Below are 21,761 nucleotides of genomic sequence, written 5' to 3'. Positions count from 1 at the left end.
AAAAAGTTGGAAATTAGATAACAGTGATAGTTGCACTATGAATATCGTTGCATTGGGACTATACTAAAAATCACACAAAGTTGCACACTTTAAACAGGTGGATTTGGGGGTTCGCAAATTATAGCTCAGAAAAGATGTTGCATTTCCAAATTATAGGAACCAAATCATCCCATTTGTTTCTCAAACGTGTGCCCGGGAGCCCTTACTGTTTGGGTAGCAGGCTAGATGCTGGATACTTAGGATGGAGAGATGATGTGCGAGCTTGCTTCCGTCTATAATGGGGTCTTGGTGCTAAAACGGTTATATATGTAGACAGTGATTTAAAACTCCGGACTCAGGGGTTAAAGCGATCCACATTGGAATCCACTGGTTTATCTTGAGACTGTTTGACCTTGGGCTCATTTCTCTTTCCTAGATCTGTCAAATGGGAACGATAATCAGCACTTTTCTCAGGTGGGAAGCGCCTGCTAGGAGCTACAGCAGTTACGGCCCCTGGTGGTGGTGGGAAGTGTACTATTGTCCCATTTTGCAGCTGCGGGCGCAAAAGGGTCAGAATCAAAAAGCCAGGTCGTCCCCGCCTGAGTCAGGGTCTCGGTTTCCCGGCCGGCCGGGAAAAGTCCGCAGACCCCGGCTGGTCTTGGGTTCACCTGGAGCGCCAGCGTGCCGCGCGCCCCCGCCGGGAGGATCGCGCGCCCGGCCCCGGTGAGCGCGCACGTGTGTCCCGGCGGTTGCCTAGCAACCGGCCAGGCGAGGCGGCCGCGCGGGCATGGAGACGCCCGGCGGGACCGTGAGCGCCGCGGTCCGGGAGCACCTGAGGCAGTTGTGTCTTCGCGAGTTCCCGTGCGGCACCGGCAGCTGGGTGCGGGCGCCGGCGGGGGCGGCCGGAGGAGGGACGCGGGGGTCTGCGGCGCCGAGGGGCCCGGGCCGCCGGCACAGGCTTTGGCGGATCCGGAGAAGCCTGAGGGGAGGTTTGGCTCTGGGCGTTTAGGGAGCGTCCTGAGCTGGGGTGGGGGCTGGGACGCCGCAGGGGCCGACGGGAGAGCTCCTCCCCCACCCCGCGGGCCTGACCCGCAGAGGAGGGCGGGACCCCGCCTAGACCTGAGCCCGGCGGGCTGACCGGGGGGTAGGGCTTCTCCGTTAGAAACACCAGGCTCCCTTTGAGGTGGAAAGTTTTTGCCTGGGCCAAGAGCTTCTCAACCCTCAGGTGCCCTAGAGCGCAGAAGGCGTGGTCCTGAGCGGGCCCGGTTCTGCCTCCAGAGGCCGGTGGGTCTGGGGGAGAAGCGGCTCCCTCCCGCCTCTCCTGGCTCCTTGTCTCGGAGGCCGAAACTCTTCCCTTCTAAAGTTTCTCCCTGGGGTGCAAGTCGTGGCTTTTGCGGGCTGGAGCAGGTGCGTCTACCCGCACCCCACCCCCATTAGCTAGTGCTCCTGGTGGGGATGAGGAGCAGGCCATTGAGAACCTGCAGCCCCCAGGATGTGCCCTGGAATATCTTGAGGGTCTGGAATGTTCCCCTCCTGCTTGCTGGGAAGCTGAGGCCCCCCCACACTGGTAGGGGCTAAGGGGAGGTCTGTGTGCCCATTTTCATAGAGGAGAAAACCAAGGCACCAATCAAGGAACTAATGGATTTGTTTGTCTCCTCAACAAACACTGTTGAGTGTCTACTGTGCAAGGTGCTGTTGGGTTTCACCGATGTCTCCACGAGTTCTCCTGGGGGAAGGGCTGGGAGAAAGTCAGCTCTGGGACCCAACCTTTCCCCGTCCGCTGTGGCCTCTAAATTCTGAATTCACCTTTTCAGCCATGGTACTTCTTCCTCGAAAGCCATTCCTTGGTTAATACATCCCCCAGATTGCCTTTTCCGCCTCTAGCTTTTAGTACATAAATCCTTCTTAACTGTTAGGTTGCTTTCACCTGCTTCTTCAGGGTTCCCAGCTTGAGTAAATTCCTAAAGGCAGGAATGCAGTTCTTTGTAGTTCTATCCATGGCTGATGATCAGTCGGAAGTATTGATTACTCACTGCTTAAACTTCTAAACTCTTGATCCCTGATGGTCCTATCTTACCATCTACTGTTTTTGGGGAGTCTCGAATCCTTGAGAGGGCTGAGTCACGAGTAGCGAACTTCTCCACCTACACCGCTGCAGAATAAGTCACGTTTTCTTCCTCGAACTTGGCGAACATGGAGGGAGCTGATCCCCAGAGACGAGGAGGCCGTGAGCCCCGGGGAGGAGCCGGTGGAGGCCCTGTTGGGCCTGGTCCGCAGCCCCCACTCCCCCTGGGCTCTGCTGGAGGGCTCCAGTGCAGAGGACCGTTTTCTGAGAGAACTGGCCATCCAGAATCCCCTGATGCTCAAGGACACCTTCTTCTACTCCTACTTCAGGTCCCTACGAGTGGTGGACAAGCAGGTGAGTGCCAGAGGTTGATGTCAAGGAGGCCATGCCCCTTAAAGAGCTTAGTGGTGAGACCTAGGTGGTGAGTAGAAGGAAGGATGGGGAGGTAGCTCGGACCTAATTAACTTCAACAGCGCCTCCACCTACCAGGGCCAGCTGCTCATTTGTTCCGTGTCTTCTTCCTTCACCCCCGGGGAATCCAGGTGTGTTTTCTACAGCTGACTTCTGACTTGGGGCTCCTGGGTCCTCGGAGAGACCTTTGAAGTGTCTGTGTTGGTTTTACTTAAACTGTGGGGGCCCGGGGTTGGGGAGGGTAGGCATGGTACTGTATTAATTTCTGTTACTGAGAAGCCTTCTTTGCCTCTACCGATAACAGAGCCCCAATCTGCAAACTCAGCCTCCCTACATTGGCTTCCCCTTTCCCAGAGAAACTGGGGATCTACACAGTACCAGGTGGGAGGGGTGGGAACAACTCCTGTCAGTTTTCCTGGGACTTTCGGGCATCAGCGCTGAAAGTGTCCCGGGAACGCCTCAATCCTGGGCACACTGGCACAGTCGCCAGGAAGGGCCCTGATGTCTTTGAGGCCACAGAGAACTGAAGGTTCACAGATAGGCCTCTGAACTTCCGGTCTGATCCTGCTGTGTGTAAACTAGTGATTCCTTAAGGCCTCAGGGGTAGACAGCACAGAACATGGGATCCCTGCCCTTGGGAGCACACAGTCCAGCTGGGGACACGGGACACTGGGCTGGTAGCTGTACAGCGCCTCCGGGGAGTGAGGCGGGGGCTGAGAGGTCACTGCGGAGGCGGAGCCCTGCGATCCTGGTGGAATGTGCAGGAGAGGCTGTAAGAGGGTCGGTAGGGGAGAGGAAAGGGGTTGGGGTGTTCGAGGTGACTTCCTCAGGAGGCAAGTGGCCTCCTGTCGGTGGCCTCCCGTGGACCCTGTTTCTGCTCCAAAGCTGCCTCACCCGCAAGAGCTCTCAACTTCCTTTCCTTCCCTTCCAGGTGAGCCTGGTGGATAAAGACCTCCTGAAATTTCTAAATCTTGAAGAGTTGGTACTGAGTGCTAATCAAATCCAGGAGATCGATGCTGTCAACCTGCCCCCAACTCTCAAGGTAAAAGAGCTCAGACTCCATTTAGGGTCTTCGAGTTGGCTCTGCCCAGAGGCCCTGCCCCTGCCCTCCCCACAGAAGGTTTGGCCAGTGTGGCTGGATGCCAAGGACCAGCCCCAGGCTTTGGAGAGGGAGGCCAGGTTCCGAAAAAGTAGAATCTCCATAGGACCCTGCAGTTCCGTGTCTGGGTGTATGCCCCAGAGAAGTGAAGGCAGGGACTGAGATTCTTGCTGGCCCGTGTTCACGGTAGCACTCCTCACGACAGCTGAAAGGTGGAGACAACCCAGATGTCCACCAGCCAAGAAAGGGCAAACAAAATGTGGTCCCTCCATGTGGTGGGATATTCTTCAGTCATAAACAGGAACGATTCGTGCTGGGACATGGATGAACCTTGAACACGTGATGCTGAGTACAAGAGACACGAGAGGTCACATGTTAGCTGATTCCGCTTGCATGAAATATCTAGAAGAGGCAATTCCACAGAGACAGGGAGTAGATTAGAGGTTACTGGGGCAGGGGTGAGGGCGATGTGGAGTTGTTGCTTAATAGGGTACAGTCTGTCTGGGGTGATGAAAAATTTCAGAAGTAGGTAGCAGTGACAGCTGCACTACAGTGTGAGTGAACCTAATGCCACTGAATTGTACGCTTAAAAGTAGGTAAAATGGGGGCGCCTGGGTGGCTCAGTCGTTTGAGCCTCCTGACTCTTGATTTCAGCTCAGGTCATGATCCCAGGGTTGAGGGATCTAGCCCCGTGTTGGGCTCCATGCTGAACTTGGAGCCTGCTGAAGATTCTCTCTCTCTCTCTCTCTCTCTCTCTCTCTCTCTCTCTCTCCCCCTCTCCCTCTCCCTCTCTCTCCCTCTCCCTCTCCCTCTCCCTCTCCCTCCCTCCCTCCCTCCCTCCCTCTCTCTCTCTCCCTCTCTCTCCCTCTCTCTCTATCCCTCCCCCGACCCCCTCCCCTGCTCATGTGCACAGTCTCTAAAATAAAAAAATAAAGAAAAAAGAAAAATAGGTAACATGACAAATTATATATATTTTGCCACCATAAAAATAATCATTTGAAAAGAAACTAGGAGCACCAGAATGGCTCAGTCAGTTAAACGTCCAACTCTTGATTTTGTCTCAGGTCATGATCTCACAGTCATGAGATCAAGCTCCCCATCAGGCTGTGCGCTAAGCGTGGAGCCTGCTCAAGATTCTCTCTCCCTCTCTCTCTGCCCCTCCCGAGATCATGCACAGGTCATGCTCTATAAATAAATAAATACATACATACATACATACATACATACATACATGCATGCATGCATGCTATTCCAGGCCTAAGTTTTTATTTTTATTTACTTTGAGATAGAGAATGAGCAGGGGAGGGGCAGAGAGAGAGGGAAACAGAATCCCAAGTGGGCTCTGTGCTGTCAGTGCAGAGCCCGATGCGGGGCTTGAACTCACAAACTGTGAGATCATGACCTGAGCTGAAACCGAGTTGGATGCTTAGCTGACTGAGCCACCCAGGTTCCCCCAAATGCTCTCCATCTTGAATTAAATGTGGAAATTAGTAGATGTAGTGGCAAAAGGGACTCAGAAATATGGCTCAGTGCCAGGCTTCGGAAGAACCCAGGTGAGACCTTGGAGCAGAAGTGCAAGAATGCTCCGCTCTCCTCAAGTCCATCCCTTACTCCAGCCAGGGGCCCTTTAGCTTTCTCAGTGACATGTTGCTGTGGGTTGAGCAATTGCCAAAATGCTGTGTTACCCCCCGTCCCATGCCAAATTTTAAAGTTTTCTTCACAAAAGGAAAAGAAAGTTTCCAACACCTGCTATAGAAATATTATTCCATATTAAAAAAAAGTAATGTTTATTTTTGAGAGAGACAGCACAAGAGGGGGAGGGGCAGAGAGAGAGGGAGACACAGAATCCAAAGCAGGCTCCAGGCTCTGAGCTGTCAGCACAGAGCCCCAGGAGGGGCTGGAACTCAGTAACCGTGAGATCATGACCTGAGCTGAAGTCGGACACTCAACGGACTCAGCCACCAGATGCCCCTTTTTCCCCCTATTTTAAAGTGAGTCCAGATGGACACCGGGTGGCCTGGCTTGAATGCTTCATGGTCCTCCCCGTTTCTCAGGGAGGAGGGAGGGAGGAGGAGGGACAGTGGGAGGGAGGGAGAAGGGAAGGAAGGATGGAGGGACTGGGGCTCACAGGCACCATTCTTTCTGCCTCTCTCAGGTGCTGGAGCTCTATGGCAACGAGATCTGCAGCATGGAGTGTCTGTGCGCTGCCCCGCCCCCGCGACTCCAGCACTTGGGGTTGGGTCACAACAAGCTTCTGGGCCCCCTGGAAAGTCTCTATGTCACCTGCAACCACTGGTAACTCCAGAGTCCCAGACAGAAAGAGAGAGAGAGAGAGAGAGAAGGGTTTAGTGTTAGGTTTGGATGATTGCACCCTGGTGCCTTGATGGACTCTGCTTTGCTCTCTTTTTTTTTTTTTTCTTGTCTTCCATTCCTTTCCCCCTTCCCCCTTCCCCCTTCCCCCTTCCCCCTTCCCCCTTCCCTTCCCTTCCCTTCCCTTCCCAGCTTTGCTCTTTTATTTTCTTTTTTAACTTTGCTCTTTTCTATAATAACTGCTGGTTGGCTGCCAGCTCCAGTCCTAGGATTTATTTCTCTAACTAAATAAGCAAACATTTCCACCGAAGCCCAGGGAAGGATTACAAATAGCAGGAAGCAAAAGCAAACCTTTTGCTATGATGCTTTTAGAGCAGGGTTTCTTGACTTGGGCACTGCCGGCACTGGATGGGAACCTGTCGATGGTGGGGCTGTCTTGCGCACACAGGAAGTTGAGCGGCACCCCTGGCCTCCACCCACTAGATGCCAGTAGCACCCCTGCCCCAGTTGTAACCACCAAAGTGTTTGTAGATAGTGCCCAGTGCGTGCCATGCAAAATCGCCCCCAGCTGCCCTACAGACCACTCCTGCTGTGACTTGTTTCCTTGGGGAGTGAGCGGTGGGAGACAAAACCCTGGGTCTGAGGCCTATGCGGGGACCCGAGGCGACCTGTGAAAGGCCGTCAGAGGAAGCTTTCGGGGTGTGCTGTGAGGATTCTCAGGGTTTCAGCGTCCTGGGCAGCCATGGGCTTAGGTTCACAGCCCGGAAGGGGCAGAGGACATAGGCCAGCATCACTTCCCTGCTTTTCTAGGTAACCTGGAGAAGGATCTCAGGTGGCCCAACTGTACGTGCTCTTGGAACGTGCCCGACTCTGGCCATAGTTTCCTTCTTCCTCCTCTTTCTCCCACTCTTGCCAAGCTCTCTCTACACAGTCTTGGCCGCGTGCGCTTCTGCACCTCTTTCTTCCACTGACGGCGGCTGCCAGGAGGGAGGCGTACATGTTAGACTTCTGTGATGGCTGATTTCAGACCGTGGACAGGGTACCGGGTGTTCTGATTTTTTTAATTTGGAAAACATACTTATTCTAAACGTAGGTAACCTGCTTAATGCCAAGTGTGGCTTTCATAAAAACATGTATGTGAAACCTTTGATTTTCACTGCTTTGAAATTAAAAGGAGGGCCCCCTTTTCGTGGACCGATTTTGCTGATGTGTTCTCAGTCTTCTTGAAGAAGGCTGACACGGGATACGGTCCGTGTGCTGGTCCCCATGAAATGTTCTTGGGTAGTTCCCGTTGACTGGCTAGCCAACATCACGGGTGGGACAGGCTGCAAAAGGAGAGCAGAAGGGGAGGGGACATGGCTGAGCTCGGTCAGCTGGAGGCCCGGGGGACAACAAAGTGCTGATGAAGCGCCCCTCGCGCTTCTCTCGCAGCTGCTCTCAGAGCTGAAACCAGTTTGCTTTCTAGTGTGCGCATTGGGGAACCACCCCTGCCCCCTGTGTGGCCCTCTTCTCCAGACTGGCATGGAGGGTGCCTCCTTTGTCCTCACTGGCATGTTCTTCACTCTTGTGCCCCAAGAAAGGAATCACGTGGCTTCCTATGACCATGAGCCAGCCGGGCTTTGGAAGGCATCCTCCAGCTTCTAAACCCCTCAAGTTTCAGGCACCCTCATCCCAGATCCCCATATCCACCTCCCCCTCTTACCCCAACTCACCGCCCCTCCCCATGAGGCTTCCATCTGTCTTCCTTGCCAGTCTGTCCGTCTTTGTTGAGAACCTTCTAGTGGCACAACACTGTGTCAGGATCTATGGGAGGGACCAAGAAGAAAAGACCGGTGTAAATGGAAGTCAGTGGAGGCAGGATGTGACGAGGGCCATCTCTGTGTCGCAGCGAGGATGGCAGTGTCGTGGAGAGAGGGGGGGCAGTAGAACCAAGAAGCGCTTCCCAACAGGGTGGCTAACTTGAGTCAAGGGCGCCTGACTTGGGAGTCGAGGGTGGGCTGAAATTCCTAACCTGCCCTCAGCACAGGCCTTCTGTCTGTTCTGGACGTGGGGTGCCGGCGGGTGTTGAGCAGGGCAGGCCAGGCACACGTCCCCATCCCTTTGCTCACCCTGCCTCTGGACCCCCGGATGGTCCTGCTTCCCTTCTAGGCCCAACCTCGTCTCTCTGGACCTGAGCTTCAACGACCTGACGGACCTGCAGGGCATGATGGCCAGCCTCAGCACCCTCCGCCGCCTGAGGCTACTGGTGCTGCAGGGGAACCCGCTGGCCCTGCTGCCCTACTACCGAGGCTTCACCATCGACAGCCTGTCCCAGCTCTGCGTGCTGGACGACATCACCGTGTCTCCCAGCGAGAAGCATCAGTTCCGGGGGCTCGGCCGCAGTGGGGGTGAGGGAGCTGATGTGCCCAGTGGGGAGGGGCCGGCATCTGACACCTCGAGCCTCTGCTGCCTGTCCACCATCGAACTAGTGGTCTGTCCCTGCAGCTCCCCAGTTGACCCACACCCTAATCAGGCGTAGCTCACCTTCTCGGTCAGAGTTCTGTCCCAGACTTTTGATGCCTGTGATTGGGATTTGGGGACAGAAGCAGTAAGGAGGCAAACAGGAAACATTCTTTAAATCAACTTCTTTACTTTTGTGGCGGTTTGAGATCACCCCCTTGTGGCCCATGCCACAAGCTGCATCAGAGGCTGTTCAAGGTCAAGATGGTGATAATAGCTATGCCTACTGTGAGCCAGGCTCGTGCTAAGATAACATGTACTCCTCATCTGTAACCATCCTGTAAAGCAGCTACTACCGTTCCCATTATACAGACCCAGAAAACAAGGCTTAAGAGGGGTGTCTTACCAAAAAGGGACTTACCCCCAAACAGCTGTTGGAACTTGGCAGAACTGGGATTTGAACCCAAGTCTGCAAACTCTGAGGCTCCCCACTGAGTGGAGAGAACGCAAGAATCCGGCTCCCCTGCCGTCCCCCTCACTCCTACCCATTCTCCCTTGCAGACCTCTTGGCACGTCAGGCACAGCTCGTGGTGACCATTGGAAATGTCAAGGGGGTTCAGGACACCTCTGTCTTAGACCCGGAACCAGGGCCCCAAGGCCCTTTTATCACTTACAGCTATTATGTGACCTACGATTTTGTAGAAGAGGAAGAAGGAGAAGGAAGTGAATATGGTGGTGTCCTGGCGGAGGTGTGTGATCCGGGGGCTCTTGCCCGCCCCCCCGGAACTGGGGGTGGGGGTGGGGGAGGGAGGGCTGGGCTGCACTGGGGTCCGCAGGGTGTCCTGCGCAGGAGAACAGCTTCTCAGCTTCTTGGGGCCCAGGAAACCCCTTCACAGGGAGCTTTCTGATTCACACCCTCCTCCGAGAAGGGAAGAGGCTCGTTCAGCCCCTTTCTTTCACCTCCTCCTTTCGCCCTTGAATATGAGCCAACGGCCTCACAAGGAAACAGCATTTACAACCAGGTTGGTTGCTCCCCGCGGCATGTTTCTCCCCTACTCCATCACCCTTCCCTTCGGAAGCAGACCTCAGGGTGTCATTCGGCCAGGAGCAACGGAGGACACCCCAGCTTCTGCAGAAATTGTTACTGTTCTTACCCCTAAGGCAGTTCTCTGAGAAGGGGCATTAAGAAAACCCTTCCTGCCCCAGTCTGTGTTCGCTGGCTCCACAAGTTCACCGTGGCGCGGACACCTGTTCACGCGCACGCGCGCTGCGCGCCCTGAGACCCCTGAACACCGCGGCCGGGCGGGTGTGTGGTCTCTCCCGCAGATCGTCATGCCCTCGTCCAGCGCCGAACAGCTGGCCGAGGACATTCCGGAGGACGTTCCCGAAGAGGTCTTCGAAGAGCACGAGGACTCTGCGGAGTCCGAGCTGTCCGCCCAGTCGGGAGAGCGCGAGGATTCGCTCGTGTCGGGCGGGTCGGCGCCCTTGCCCGGGGTGGCCGACTCCGCGGAAGAGCTGGCCAAGCTGCGGCCGCGAAGAGACCCCCGGCTCTGCCCCTCCCCAGGGTAAGGACGGAGACCCTGCCCTGCGGGAGCCCCTTCCTCGTCCAAGAGCAGGGCACCCCCCCCCTGCCCCCCGCCCCCGGCCGCGCGGGACGGGCCGAGGCTGCGCTCCCGGCAGTGCAGGTGCGGCCGCGTCGGTGTCCGGCACTCCGAGCCCTACCCCCCCCCCCCGCGCTTCCTTCCCTCCGCCCGGCAGGGCTGCAGCGCCTTTCCGCCGCCAGGTGTCCCGCCGCCAGGTGTCGCGCACGCGGGCATTTCTTAGTCACCCGAGAGGACAGCACTTTCCGTTTTAGCCCTCAGAGTTGAGAGTCTTTTCAGTTTAACTTCTTGGTACGTGGAACGTATCCTGGCATCCGACCCCTGGTGTGGATCTTGCAGCCTGAGCAGCAGGCTCTTCCTTACCCTTCTAAGGCCCCTCTGGCCTCACAGCCCCCACAGGTGTTGTCTTATCTGATGAAGAACCTTTTGATGAAGAATTTTTAGGGTCACTTCTCATTAGGTATTGAAGCTCTATTAGCTGATTTTTGTAACTAATTTCAAAACATTGAGCCTGGTTTGGGTTTATTTAATAATAATAATAATTACTATTATTATTATGCCAACATGGGCTTGAACTAAGACCTGAGCTGAGATCAAGAGTGAGACGCTTAACCGAATGAGCCACCCAGACGCCCCTGGGTTTATTTTTTACAAAATTCAACTGAGGGTAAATGATAAGGTTTGTGGAGAATATGGAAAAGCTGCAGTGGCCCATCCACTTGTGCTGTGTTCCCTCAGGTGACAGAACCAGGCAAGCAGCCATACCTGCTGCCAGAGAGAAGGTGGGGGACAACCAGCCACCCCCCCGTGCCAGGCTCCTCAGTCAACCACAGCCGACGACTTTGTGGTTCTTGGTGGTGTTGAGTTTTTGAAAACATAAACAAAAAAGAGCTGCAAATAATTCTGCTTTAAAAATATGTAAATTAGAAAAATATGTACATGAGAAAGTAAGTTTCTTCTTCTGCATCTATCTAACCTATCCTATAGAATGGATTACTCTTTTTTTTCTTCTTCTTTTTTTAAGTAGGTTCTATGCCCATCATGGGGCTTGAACTCAGGAACCCAAGATCAAGAGTCACAGGCCTTACTGACTGAGCCAGCCAGGCCCCGGAGTGAATTACTCTTTATTATTATTTGAGAGAGAGAGAGAGCAGGAGAGGGACAGAGGGAGACAGAGAGAGAAAGAGACTCTTAAGCGGGCTCCACACTCAACATGGAGCCCAATGTGGGGCTCGATCCCATGACCCTGGGATCATGACCTGAGCCAAAATCAAAAGTTGGACACTCAACCCACTGAGCCACCCAGGTGCCCCCAGAATGAGTTATTCTTAATAGTTTTGTGCACGTAGTTCCCTATTTTTTTCTTATACAGTCATATATATAAACATATATACTCATATCTTTTTTGTTTTAAAAAAATAGACTTCTGTATATCAATTTGAAATTTGCTGATTTTCCATGTGGCTGTGGACATACAGATCTGTTCTACCATTAAAAAAAAATAAACGATTGAGGTGTAACACACACATAGAGAAATATCCACTTTACAGCCAAATGATGAGGACACTGAGGTAACCACTGCCCTTGACAAGTAACAACATACCAGGACCTCGGAAGACTCCTTAGGCCCCTGCCTCCTCCCCAAGGGTCACGGTCAACTCAACTAACACCAATAACTAGTTTGCCTCTCTTTGACCTTGATCTAAATGCATCGGGCAGTAATCCTTTGTGTCTGGCCTCATCTCCCGCTGTGCACGTGTGTGCACGTCTTCTCAAAGGCCTGGTCCTGGTCCCAGGCCACAGCCTCTCGGGTGATGGGACCCCTGTCTTCATCCCCCTCCCCAAGGACCGTTCTCTTCAGCACTGTCCGCAAGCCCTGGACTGATGTCATCCCCTGCAGCTACGAGATGCAGCACACACTCAAGGACCTGGTGCCACTCAAGGCTTTCCTGCTGGCGGGAACCACCGTGACCATCGTGGAGGAGAAGGTGGGTGGCCAGGATCCCCCTTTTCCTGTCTCCCGGTCTTCTGTCGTGGAGCCCCGCTCCCTTGTCGGCAAGGTCCCAGCCAGCCCCAGGCTGGCCTGTGTTCACTCGTGGCCGCCTCGCCGTCCCCTAGATTCTCTCTTGGCCTGCGGTGCTGCCTCCTGTTGACGTCCCGTTGCCTGCCAAGAAAGGAAAAGGGGAGACGGACAAGAAGGGGAAGAAGGAGAAAGACAAGAAGGGAAAAGACGGGAAGGACACGGCAGGGAAAAGGGAGAAAGAGGTGGCAAAGGTACTGGCCAGGCTGCCAGGTGCCCCGAGGTGGTGGTGGTGGCGGCCGTGGGCACTCTGGGCACTGTCCCTGCTGGGCCCCGTCCACTCTCCTGACCTCTCTCCACAGGAACAGAAGGGATCCAAGAAGAAAGAGCTTCCTAAGGAGCTCCGCCAGGACCCGCCCATCCTGCGGGTGCTGGGCAGTGGCTTGGTGGTCCTGGAGCCCCTGCTGGCAGGGGAGCCACTTGTGTCCGAAGTGTGCAACTTTGGGGTGATCCGCACTTTGGAAACGGACAGGCTGACGTCCCTCAGGGTACAGTAGGGCCTCTGTCACACCCCTCCCCATCAAACCAGTGCTGGGCAGGGAAGGGTTATGGCGGGGGGGCATCTCTGAGCCTCCCAACCTCCTCCGGAAGCCCCCGTGCTGGCAGGGCCCTGGGACGCCTGGAGAGGAGGAAGGCCTCTCCCTAGGCCATGTGGCGGTGCCCAGCTCCCAGCCCTCTGGGTTACTGGCTCCTTGGGCAGCCTTCTCAGGTGTGGGGAGCCAGGTTAGAGCTGCCCTGCCTTCCTATAGGACAGCACCCCTTCCCCGGTGCCCACCAAGTCCAGTAAGCATCTCTTGTGGTTCTTCCTCTCAGGATTCAAAGAACAAGAACAAGAGAGCTAAAAAAGGTAAGAATTAACGGTGGTAACTGAGAGCAGGGAGTGTTTATTTAAATAATGAGGATTTATTGTTCATAATTGACTCAGAAATAACATATGTTAGAATTAGTAGACAAGGACATTAAAGAAGTTATAATTATATTCCATATATCTAAGAAGCTAAAGGAAAGATTGGTGGTGGTATGTAGCAATATGAAAGATAAACTAAACTTTTAGAGATGAACACTACCATGTTACATTAAAAATACATTCAGTGGGATTAGTGGCATATTAGACAATATTAGACAATTCAGAAAAAAAAAAGATTAGTAAACTGGAAGAGTAGAAACTATCCACAGTGAAACTCAGAAAAATGGTTGGAAAAAATGAATAGAGCATCAGTGAATTTTCAGATAAATTCAAAGGAACTGATGTCCATGTAGTTGGAGTCCCCAAAGGAGAGTGAGGAGGGCAGAAAGACTATCTAAAGAAATAACTGCTGAAACACTTCCTCCAAATTAGATGGAAAATATCAATATACCAATCCAAAAAGTTAAGTGAACTCTAAACACAAGAAGCATGAAGAAAACAAAACCAAGCTAGATAATAATAAAACTGCTAAAAGTTGGTGATAAAGACACATTATGTACAGAAGAACAAAGATAAAGATGACATCAGATTTGTCATCAGGAAAATGTCAAATAGAAGACAGTGGAGGAGGTCTCAAAGAAAAACATCAACTTAATATTTTTTACCCAACAAAACTATCTTCCAAAAACAAAGGCAAAGTGAACACTTTTCTAGACAAATGCTGAAAGAATGCATCACCAGCATACATGTACTACAAGAAAAGTTAAAAGTAGTTCTTTAAGGAGAAGAAAATACTAGATGGATCTGGATCTGTACAAAGAAATCGAGAGCATTGAAAATGGTAATTGTAAGTAAATATAGATTCCTTTCTTATTTAAGTATGTTTAAATTATAGTTAATTGTTTAATGAAAAATGTATATATATATATGTATATATATATATAACCAATAGAATGTACAATAATAGCAAAAAGGCTAGAAGTGGGAGTAAGGAAAGAAATGGAAGTGTATCATTGTAAGGTTCCTATTTCTATGTGAAGTGGTATAATATCACTTGAAGCCAACAAAGGAGTAAAAAGAGGGATCATAAAGATAGTTATTCTTAAAGAATAAAACAAAAAGAAACAGAGGACATGTGAGTTAATAGAAAACAAATAAGATGGTAGACTTAAATGTAATCATATCAATAATTGCATTAAATGTAAATGGTCTAAACACCCAATTAAAAGGCAGAGATGATCAAATTGGATAAAAAAGATGCAACCATATGCTACCTACCCGAAACCCACTTTAAATATAAAGATACAAAAATATTAAAAGGATGGAGAAAGATATTCTTGCTAACACTAATAAAAAAACAGGAGCAAATATTAATATCAGACATAATGGACTTCAGAGAAAGACTATTACCAGGGGTAAAGAGGGTTATTTTGTAATAAAGGAGTCAGGAGGATGTAACAATCCTAAGTATGCAGCTAATAATTCAGCTTGAAAATATATGAAACAAAAACTGATAGACCTACAAGGAGCAATAGACAAATCCAAAATTATATTCAGAGATTTCAGTACACCTCCCTAAGTAATTGATAGAACAAATAGAGAATCATTAAGGATGTAGGAGACCTGAATCACACTGCCAATCAACTTGACGTAACTGACATCTGTAGAGTACCCCACCGAACAACGTGAGAATACACCTTCTTCTTTAAGTGCACACAGAACTGAGATATTCCATAATCTGGGCTATTAATAAAATCTCAATAAGTTTAAAACAATTCAAGACATACAAAGTATCCTATCCTCTATGACTACAGGGGAATTAAATTAGAAATCAGTAAAAGAAGTATGTAAGATCTCTCAATTGTTTGAAACTAAATTACACACTTTTTAAAAATCTTTTTTAAATGTTTATTTTTTTGAGAGACAGAGTGTGAGTGGGGGAGGGGCAGAGAAAGAGAGAGGGGGAAAGACAGACACAGAATTTGAAGTAGTCTCCAAGCTCCGAGCTGTCAGCACAGAAGTCGGACGCTCAACCAACTGAGCCATCCAGGCGCCCCTAAATAACGCACTTCTAAATAATCTATCAGTCAAAGAAGAAATCAAAAAGGAAATTAGAAAATATTTTCAACAGAATGAAAATGAAAAGATAAAATATCAAAATTAATAGAATATAACTAAAACAATATTTATAGAGAAATCTATAGCACTGCATACCTATAATTAGAAAAGCTTCTAAAACTATTGAGTTTAACAGGGTTGCATGATACAGGATCAGTATTCAAAAATTAATTGTATTTCCATATACTAGCAATAAACAATTAGATACTGAAATTTAAAAATACCATTTACAATGCCATTGAAAAATATGAAATAGGGATAAATCTAAGGATGTGGAAGTTCTACACACTGAAAACTACAAAATGTTGCTGAGAGAAATCAAAGACTTAAATGGATAAATATGTACATGGATAGGGAGATTCAGGATTGTTAAGATGTTGGTTTTCCTCAGATTGATCTATGATTCAACCTGATAGCAATCATAATTCTGGGGGGATTTTTTTTTTTTTTGGTAGAAATCAGCAAGCTGATTCTAAAATTAATATGGAAATTCAAAGTATGTAGAATAGCCAAAACAGCTTTGAAAAAGAACAAAGAGGGACACCTGGGTGGCTCAGTTGGTTAGCGTTAGACTCCGGGCTCAGGTCATGATCTCACAGTCTGTAGGTTCCAGCCCTGCATAGGGCTCTATGCTGACAGCTGGGAGCCAGGAGCCTGCTTTGGATTCTGTGTCTCCCTCACTCTGCTCTTGCCCGCTTGTGCTGTCTCTCAAAAATAAAAAAAAAAAGTTTTTTTTTAAAAAAAGAACAAAGGATGTACACTGCCGGACTTCAGGGCCCATACAAATATGGACAATGGGCATGATTTGTAATGAAGCTACGGGGTCAAGATGGTCTTAATTTTCTTTTACTCTTTTGCAAATTTCTTTATTGTCTGGCTTAATTGAGGATCGTTGCATTTGAATAGTTGCTCCTGCAGCCCCTAATCTCTTGTGATGTATTGCTGTGATTGTAGTGTATGAAGAAAATCCAGTCTCACATGGGCATGAAACTGGAAAAGAAGGGGCTATTTTCATAGGCTTTCAAATAACTGATATCTTAGATATTATGTCAAAATTTGACAACTAGTTTTTTAAAGCCTGTTACAGTGTGAATACTGAATCTATCGTTTTTGCATAGTTACCTTAAAATCCATTAGTCTACATTGCTTTTTTTTTTTCACATTGCATTTTGAAGGGCTATCTTGCCCCTGCACAATCTGTGACGTCAGACATTGGTTATTTGTGAAATACTGGTTCACAGAGTTATGCAGATCTTCCAACCGTTGACACGTTTCATTATACATTATCCAAAAACCATATTCTTCATCAGCACCCATATGATTAGAAAAGTCTTGGAGTGTTGGGAAACTGTTAAGTTCACGGTGGCAGATGCGATGTTCCAAAATTCTAATTTCTACTCGAAAGCTCAAATGTCATAAATGTATCAAAATGCTTTCTGTTGTTTTCCCCGCAATGCCAGGCTTCCTTCGTTTGCTTTTTAGCAAACATCTACCAAATATCCGCGTCCGAATAACCATGGTTTGTCGGTGTTCTTTCAAGAGAAACCGGTGTTCCCAGGCACGTGGCTAGTTCATCTCGCAGCTCCAACAGCTGAGCCTGGTTAAACGATCTGATGAGGGGTGACTGAAGTGTGTTCCTTACTACGCCGACAACGAAGCTGCGCTCCCCCTGACTCGGAGGGCAGCTCTGCGTTTCCGGGATGCGGAACGAGCCCGTCCAGGACGGCCGAGAAGCAGCCCGCACGCCCCTCGGGACTCACAGACCCGCGTTTTTATTTCCTCAGAAAAGACCAAACCTGCGGCTGCAGTGTACAACGGCGACTACCAGCCCCAGCCCTTGACGGTGGAGGTGCAGATCCAGCTGAACCAGTGCCGCACGGCCGAGGAGGCGCTCCGGGAGTTCGCCCTGTAGGGCGCGGGATTAAAGGCTGTTCTGACCACCGCAGCTCCGCGTCCGTGTGGCCGCCGCGCCCGGGAGCGGGGGGTGGGCCGGGGCGGCGGGGCGGCCTCCGCGTCCGCAGGTGTGCGGCGGGAGCGCGGAGCCCGGAGGGGGCGCGGGGCCCGGAGGGGGCGGGGCCCCGCGGCGGCCCCGAAGCCCCGCCTCTAGCGCTGCCCAAGCAGGCCGCGCCCACCGGCCGAGCGGAGCGGAGCGGGAGGTGCGAGGCTAGAGCTCGCGTCCGCTCTCGGCCGCTCGAGCTCCACGCCCGTGCCTGGCCCGGCGTCCCGGCTCAGGTAGGTCCGCAGGGGGCGGGTTGTGCGGGACCGTGGGTGCCTGGGGCCGCGCTGCGGGCTCAGGGGTGTCTCACTGTGCGGGAGAGGGACGGGGCTGCCCGTGCCTCTGCACCCCGGCGCGTCCGCGAGGACGCCGGGTCTGGCGCGCGGGGTCGTCTCCGCTGTGGACCGTCGGGGCCAGGCGGCCTCCTGCTGCCCCGGAGCCCCTCGGCTGCTGTTGGCCCGCCGGGGCTCGGACGGCCGGAACCGGGCGCTGTGGAGCGGGCCAGCCTCCGCGGGCAGCGCCGCCGCGGGTCCTCAGGCCCGGGAGGGGCGTCCGCCGCGGGGCCCCCCCGCTCCTTGCTCTGGCGACCCCGCCGGCCGACGGCCCCCACAACAGCCTGTTAGAGACCGCGGCGTGGAAAGAATGAACTGGTCGCTGGCGCTTTCCCTCGTCGTAGCGTGTTGGGTCGCCGAGCTCCAAGGACCCCAGGCGGCTGTCACCCCAGAAACAACTGCAGACCCTTAACACTCAGCACTACACTTGCGGGGGTGGGGGTTGTGCCCTCGCTGAAGCCCACGCCGGGTTAAGAACCAGGCTCTTGGGGGCTCTCAGTTTGGAAGGAGACCTACATTCGCAGGTACTGAATCAGGATTCACAGTAGCGTGTAGGGTGGGGAGCAGAGGAGTGGCCCGAGAGGGGGACCGTGCTCCAGGCCACGGGGGGGAGTTGCCCGTGGGCCGGCGTGCGGGGGAGCCCGGGTGTGTGCGCGCGCAGTGGGAGCGCTGTGGGCCGAGGCGAGCGGGGCTGCGGCGCACCGGCCTCCGGAACCAGACCGCTGGCCCTGCGCCCTGAGTTCTCAGCCGACGGGGCCGGCGCGTCCCCGGGCTCATCGCCCACACCTGAGAGTCATTTTCCCCGCCTGAAGGCCGCGTAGCTCACCTGGCGGTGCAACAGTTTCCTAGCCGGTTTCCTGTCTCCTTACAAAACCCATCATCTAAGCCGCAGCAGGAGGAATCTTTCACACGAGGTAAATTCTGTCACCACCTCTGCTAAATCCTCCAGTGGATCTCTACCGAGGATAACAATAAACCCAAGCTTCCCCCCTTGCCTCACGATGGCCCTTTTATGTATGCCTTCCCGTGCTCTGGCTTCACCTTCTTCCACTTTGCTCCTTGCTTTTAATACTCCAGCCACAGGACACTCCCGTCCTCAGAGAAGTCTCCCTGCTCCTACTCCCGGAGCTCTGTTTAACTCTGCCTGGCACACTCTCCCACCAGAGATCTGTGGTTCGCTGCATTCAGTTCTTGTTCAGATGTCCTTTGTCTTGGTGCCTGGGGGGCTCGGTCTGTTAAGCGCCTGACTTTTGGTTTCAGTTCAGGTCCTGATCCCACCCTGGTGAGATCTAGCCGGGAGTCAGGTCCTGTCTGCGATGGCAGCGGGGAGCCTGCCTGAGAGTCTCTCTCCCCCTTTCCGCCCCTCCCCCATCCGCCTGTGTGCATGCGCTCTCTCAAAACAAGTACCCTTGAAGTCAAACGTCCTTTATCAAGGAGAGCTTTCTCAGCTACTGCAGTTTGAAATAATCTTCCCCAGTCACTGTGTTCCGTTACGCTGGTTTAATTTCTTCTCGGCACCGTCTCAAGTTGGTATTGGTTTTGGTTTTTGGTCTGTCTCTTCTCTGTGGCCCTGCCTGTCTTGCCGGCCTCTGCATCCCTAGCGGCTAGAAGAGATGCGTTTGTGGCAGCCGCGGCGGCAGGACCACGGGGATGAGGCCAATGCCGGCAGACTGGATAGAGGTGTAGGCCTGTAGGACCAGGATCGCGTGGCAGTGGAAGTGAAGACGAGGGGCCCCAGGCCTGGCTGTGCTACTCTTGACTTGATCTTGGTCACGTTACTCTGCTAGTTCCCGTTTCTGGGCCTTCTCTTTGGATCGCTGGGATACTCGCTGGGAGAAGAGCAGAGCTTAAAGGGGTGGGAGGGGGGCCCACGGGGGAGGCAGAGCTCCAGCTCTCCTTTCATGCTCTGCTGTGCAAGTGGTTTTTTCTTAAAACCCCATTTTAAGTAACTCTCCCCAAAAACCTGGGGGACAGAAGAAACTTCCAAGAAACTGGGGAAAGAAGCTTCAGACAGACCTGAAGGGTGTATTCTGGGGTCCCTGTGGCTCCCTTTCTCTGGAGGAGCAAAGGCCCTGGGGCAGCACCTCGGAGGTCATCTCTGCGACATCCTGCACAGGGCCTGCCGCCAGCAGATCACGGTGCACACTATTTCAGGGGAAATGGTTTGACTTTAGATTCAAGGGCCCTAAATGCTTAGAATGTATTTCACTGGAAACTAAACTAGCTCCGTGCCATTTTTATAAGATACTTGAGTTTCCTGGGACATGATGCAAGTGCTCATGGTTTCTCAGTTTTTTAAATTTTATTATTTTTTAAGTAATCTTGACCCCTAACTCGGGGCTCAAACTCGAGTCGCATGCTGTGGGGTGTCTGGGTGGATCAGTCGGTTGAGTGTCCGACTTCGGCCAGGTTATGATCTCGTGGTCCGTAGGTTCGAGCCCCGCATAGGACTCTGTGCTGACCGCTCCGAGCCTGGAGCTGCTTGGGATTCTGTTTCCCTCTCTCTCTGCCCCTCCCCCACTCATGCTCTGTCTCTGTCTCAAAAAAATGAATAAACGTTAAAAAAAAAAAAAAAAGTCGCACGCTCTTCGGACTCAGCCCAGCCAGCCAGGCCATCCCATGGTGCCTCAGTTTTAAGGTGGCTGCAAGTCGGGGGCGCCCGGGTGGCTCGGTGGGCTCAGCGGGCTCAGCGCCCAGCTCCTGATTTTGGCTCAGGTCATGATCCCAGGGTGGAGCCCCATGTCGGGCTCTGAGCTGAGCATGATGTCTGCTTAAGATTCTCTCTCCTTCTGCCCCTCCCCTGCTCTGTCTTGCTCTCAAAAAAAAAAAAAAAAAAAGCACAAGTCCTTTTGGGAAAAAGTTGACCCGAGAGCCTTCTGATGACAGAAGGCAAAGGCTGGCACAGCAGGTGTGCCTACCTGTCCCCTGGGAGAGGGACTCTGGAAGGAGGCACAGGACACACTGAGAAGAGCTAATGGAAGGGAGGCCGGCAGGGACTCGGCTGCTGGGTGGCCGGCCGGGGACGTGGCCGGCGGCTCACACGGCTCTCTCTTTGCAGGACCTGCCATGTTTCGCAGGCTGGGTTGGCTGGTCCTGTACAGCCTGGCTGTGCTGCTGCTCAGCTGCCTGCTCTTCCTGAAGAAGGAGGCCAAGCCAGTGGGGGGCCCCACGGCCCGCCAGCCCTTCTGGGCTCCCCCGGGGCCCCGCCGCAGCCAGTGTCTCCCCAACCGCACAGTGGCTAACATCTCCCTGTCTCTGCCCAGCCGCCACCGCCTCTTCTTGACCTATCGCCACTGCCGCAACTTTTCCGTCTTGCTGGAGCCTTCCAGCTGCTCGGATGACACCTTTCTGCTCCTGGCCATCAAGTCGCAGCCCGGCCACGTGGAGCGGCGAGCGGCGATCCGCAGCACCTGGGGCCGGGTGGGGGGCTGGGCGAGGGGTCGGCAGCTGAAACTGGTGTTCCTTCTGGGGGTGGCGGGGCCTGCGCCCCCAGCCCAGGTGCTGGCCTACGAGAGCCGGGAGTTCGACGACATCCTGCAGTGGGACTTTGCCGAGGACTTCTTCAACCTGACGCTCAAGGAGCTGCACCTGCAGCGCTGGGTAGCAGTTGCCTGCCCCCAGGCCCACTTCATGCTAAAGGGAGATGACGATGTTTTTGTCCACGTCCCCAATGTGCTGGAGTTCCTGGAGGGCCGGGACCCAGCCCGGGACCTCCTGGTGGGAGATGTTATCCGCCAGGCCCTGCCCAACAGGAACACCAAGGTCAAATATTTCATCCCCCCCTCCATGTACACGGCCCGCCACTACCCACCCTACGCTGGGGGTGGGGGCTACGTCATGTCCCGAGCCACCGTGCGGCGCCTCCAAGCAGCCGTGGAGGAGGCTGAACTCTTCCCCATCGACGACGTCTTCGTGGGCATGTGCTTGAGGAAGCTGGGGGTGAGTCCCGTGCACCACGCTGGCTTCAAGACATTTGGAATACGGCGGCCCCTGGACCCCCTAGACCCCTGCCTGTACAGGGGGCTCCTGCTCGTGCACCGCCTCAGCCCCCTGGAGATGTGGACCATGTGGGCGCTGGTGATGGATGAGGGGCTCAGGTGTGCAGCAGCCCCTTTGCCCCAACTCTGAGGGGTGGGCTGAGTGAGTGGACCCAGTGTTGATTTTCCTATCATGATGACACGTGAGAACCTTGAATCTTGACCTGAGGGTCTATGGGAAATGCTGACTTCATTTCTTCATTTTTGTAACCCCCACCCAGACCTTGAGAACTGATTAAAAACACTGACCCCTGGCTAACCTGTACCAGCATGTGTTGAATGGGAGCAAAGTTCGGCATAGCAGAGGCTGCCAGAATTCTCGTGGCAGGGTGGGGGTGCGGTGGCTCCCGGACCCCGTAGGGGCTCTGCCAGGCTGGGAGGCAAAGG

The 21,761-nt window shown here is 52.9% G+C and overlaps 2 protein-coding genes across 4 annotated transcripts; both read left to right on the top strand.

The window, feature by feature from the left end:
• Positions 1 to 714: 714 nt before the first annotated feature.
• Positions 715 to 17,061, top strand: LRRC43 (leucine rich repeat containing 43). Of its 2 annotated transcripts, none has more exons than XM_027044068.2 (12): positions 715 to 859; positions 2,138 to 2,398; positions 3,387 to 3,497; positions 5,710 to 5,849; positions 8,013 to 8,251; positions 8,865 to 9,052; positions 9,630 to 9,868; positions 11,805 to 11,892; positions 12,023 to 12,178; positions 12,287 to 12,472; positions 12,798 to 12,831; positions 16,794 to 17,061. In XM_027044068.2, exons 1-12 carry the CDS (start codon positions 767 to 769, stop codon positions 16,919 to 16,921), a joined length of 1,863 nt encoding a protein of 620 aa, XP_026899869.2. In that variant the 5' UTR covers positions 715 to 766; the 3' UTR covers positions 16,922 to 17,061. The 2 variants fall into 2 exon arrangements, with proteins under 2 accessions (XP_026899869.2, XP_026899868.2); XM_027044067.2 differs by having other exon boundaries at positions 11,751 to 11,892; positions 16,794 to 17,060.
• On the top strand, positions 17,060 to 21,718 carry B3GNT4 (UDP-GlcNAc:betaGal beta-1,3-N-acetylglucosaminyltransferase 4). 2 transcript variants are annotated; one of them, XM_053206658.1, is made up of 2 exons: positions 17,060 to 17,241; positions 20,396 to 21,718. In XM_053206658.1, the coding sequence occupies exon 2, from the start codon at positions 20,404 to 20,406 to the stop codon at positions 21,463 to 21,465; it is 1,062 nt and encodes a 353-aa protein (XP_053062633.1). In that variant the 5' UTR covers positions 17,060 to 17,241; positions 20,396 to 20,403; the 3' UTR covers positions 21,466 to 21,718. The 2 variants fall into 2 exon arrangements, with proteins under 2 accessions (XP_053062633.1, XP_014919274.2); XM_015063788.3 differs by lacking the exon at positions 17,060 to 17,241 and adding an exon at positions 17,326 to 18,251.
• Positions 21,719 to 21,761: the final 43 nt, after the last annotated feature.

The sequence above is a fragment of the Acinonyx jubatus genome, chromosome D3 (genome assembly GCF_027475565.1).
Source record: "Acinonyx jubatus isolate Ajub_Pintada_27869175 chromosome D3, VMU_Ajub_asm_v1.0, whole genome shotgun sequence".
In the NCBI taxonomy this organism is placed as follows: domain Eukaryota; kingdom Metazoa; phylum Chordata; class Mammalia; order Carnivora; family Felidae; genus Acinonyx; species Acinonyx jubatus.
Note: the sequence above shows the minus strand (reverse complement) of the source record. Positions and strands in the feature narration are given on the sequence as shown.

Excerpts from the sequence above, each read along its gene's own strand:
- LRRC43 (XM_027044067.2), top strand. The coding sequence starts at position 767 with ATGGAGACGCCCGGCGGGACCGTGAGCGCCGCGGTCCGGGAGCACCTG. Across the intron at positions 3,498-5,709 it reads ACCTGCCCCCAACTCTCAAG|GTGCTGGAGCTCTATGGCAA; the intron begins GTAAAAGAGCTC and ends TGCCTCTCTCAG. Across the intron at positions 12,473-12,797 it reads ACAGGCTGACGTCCCTCAGG|GATTCAAAGAACAAGAACAA; the intron begins GTACAGTAGGGC and ends TCTTCCTCTCAG.
- B3GNT4 (XM_053206658.1), top strand. The coding sequence starts at position 20,404 with ATGTTTCGCAGGCTGGGTTGGCTGGTCCTGTACAGCCTGGCTGTGCTG.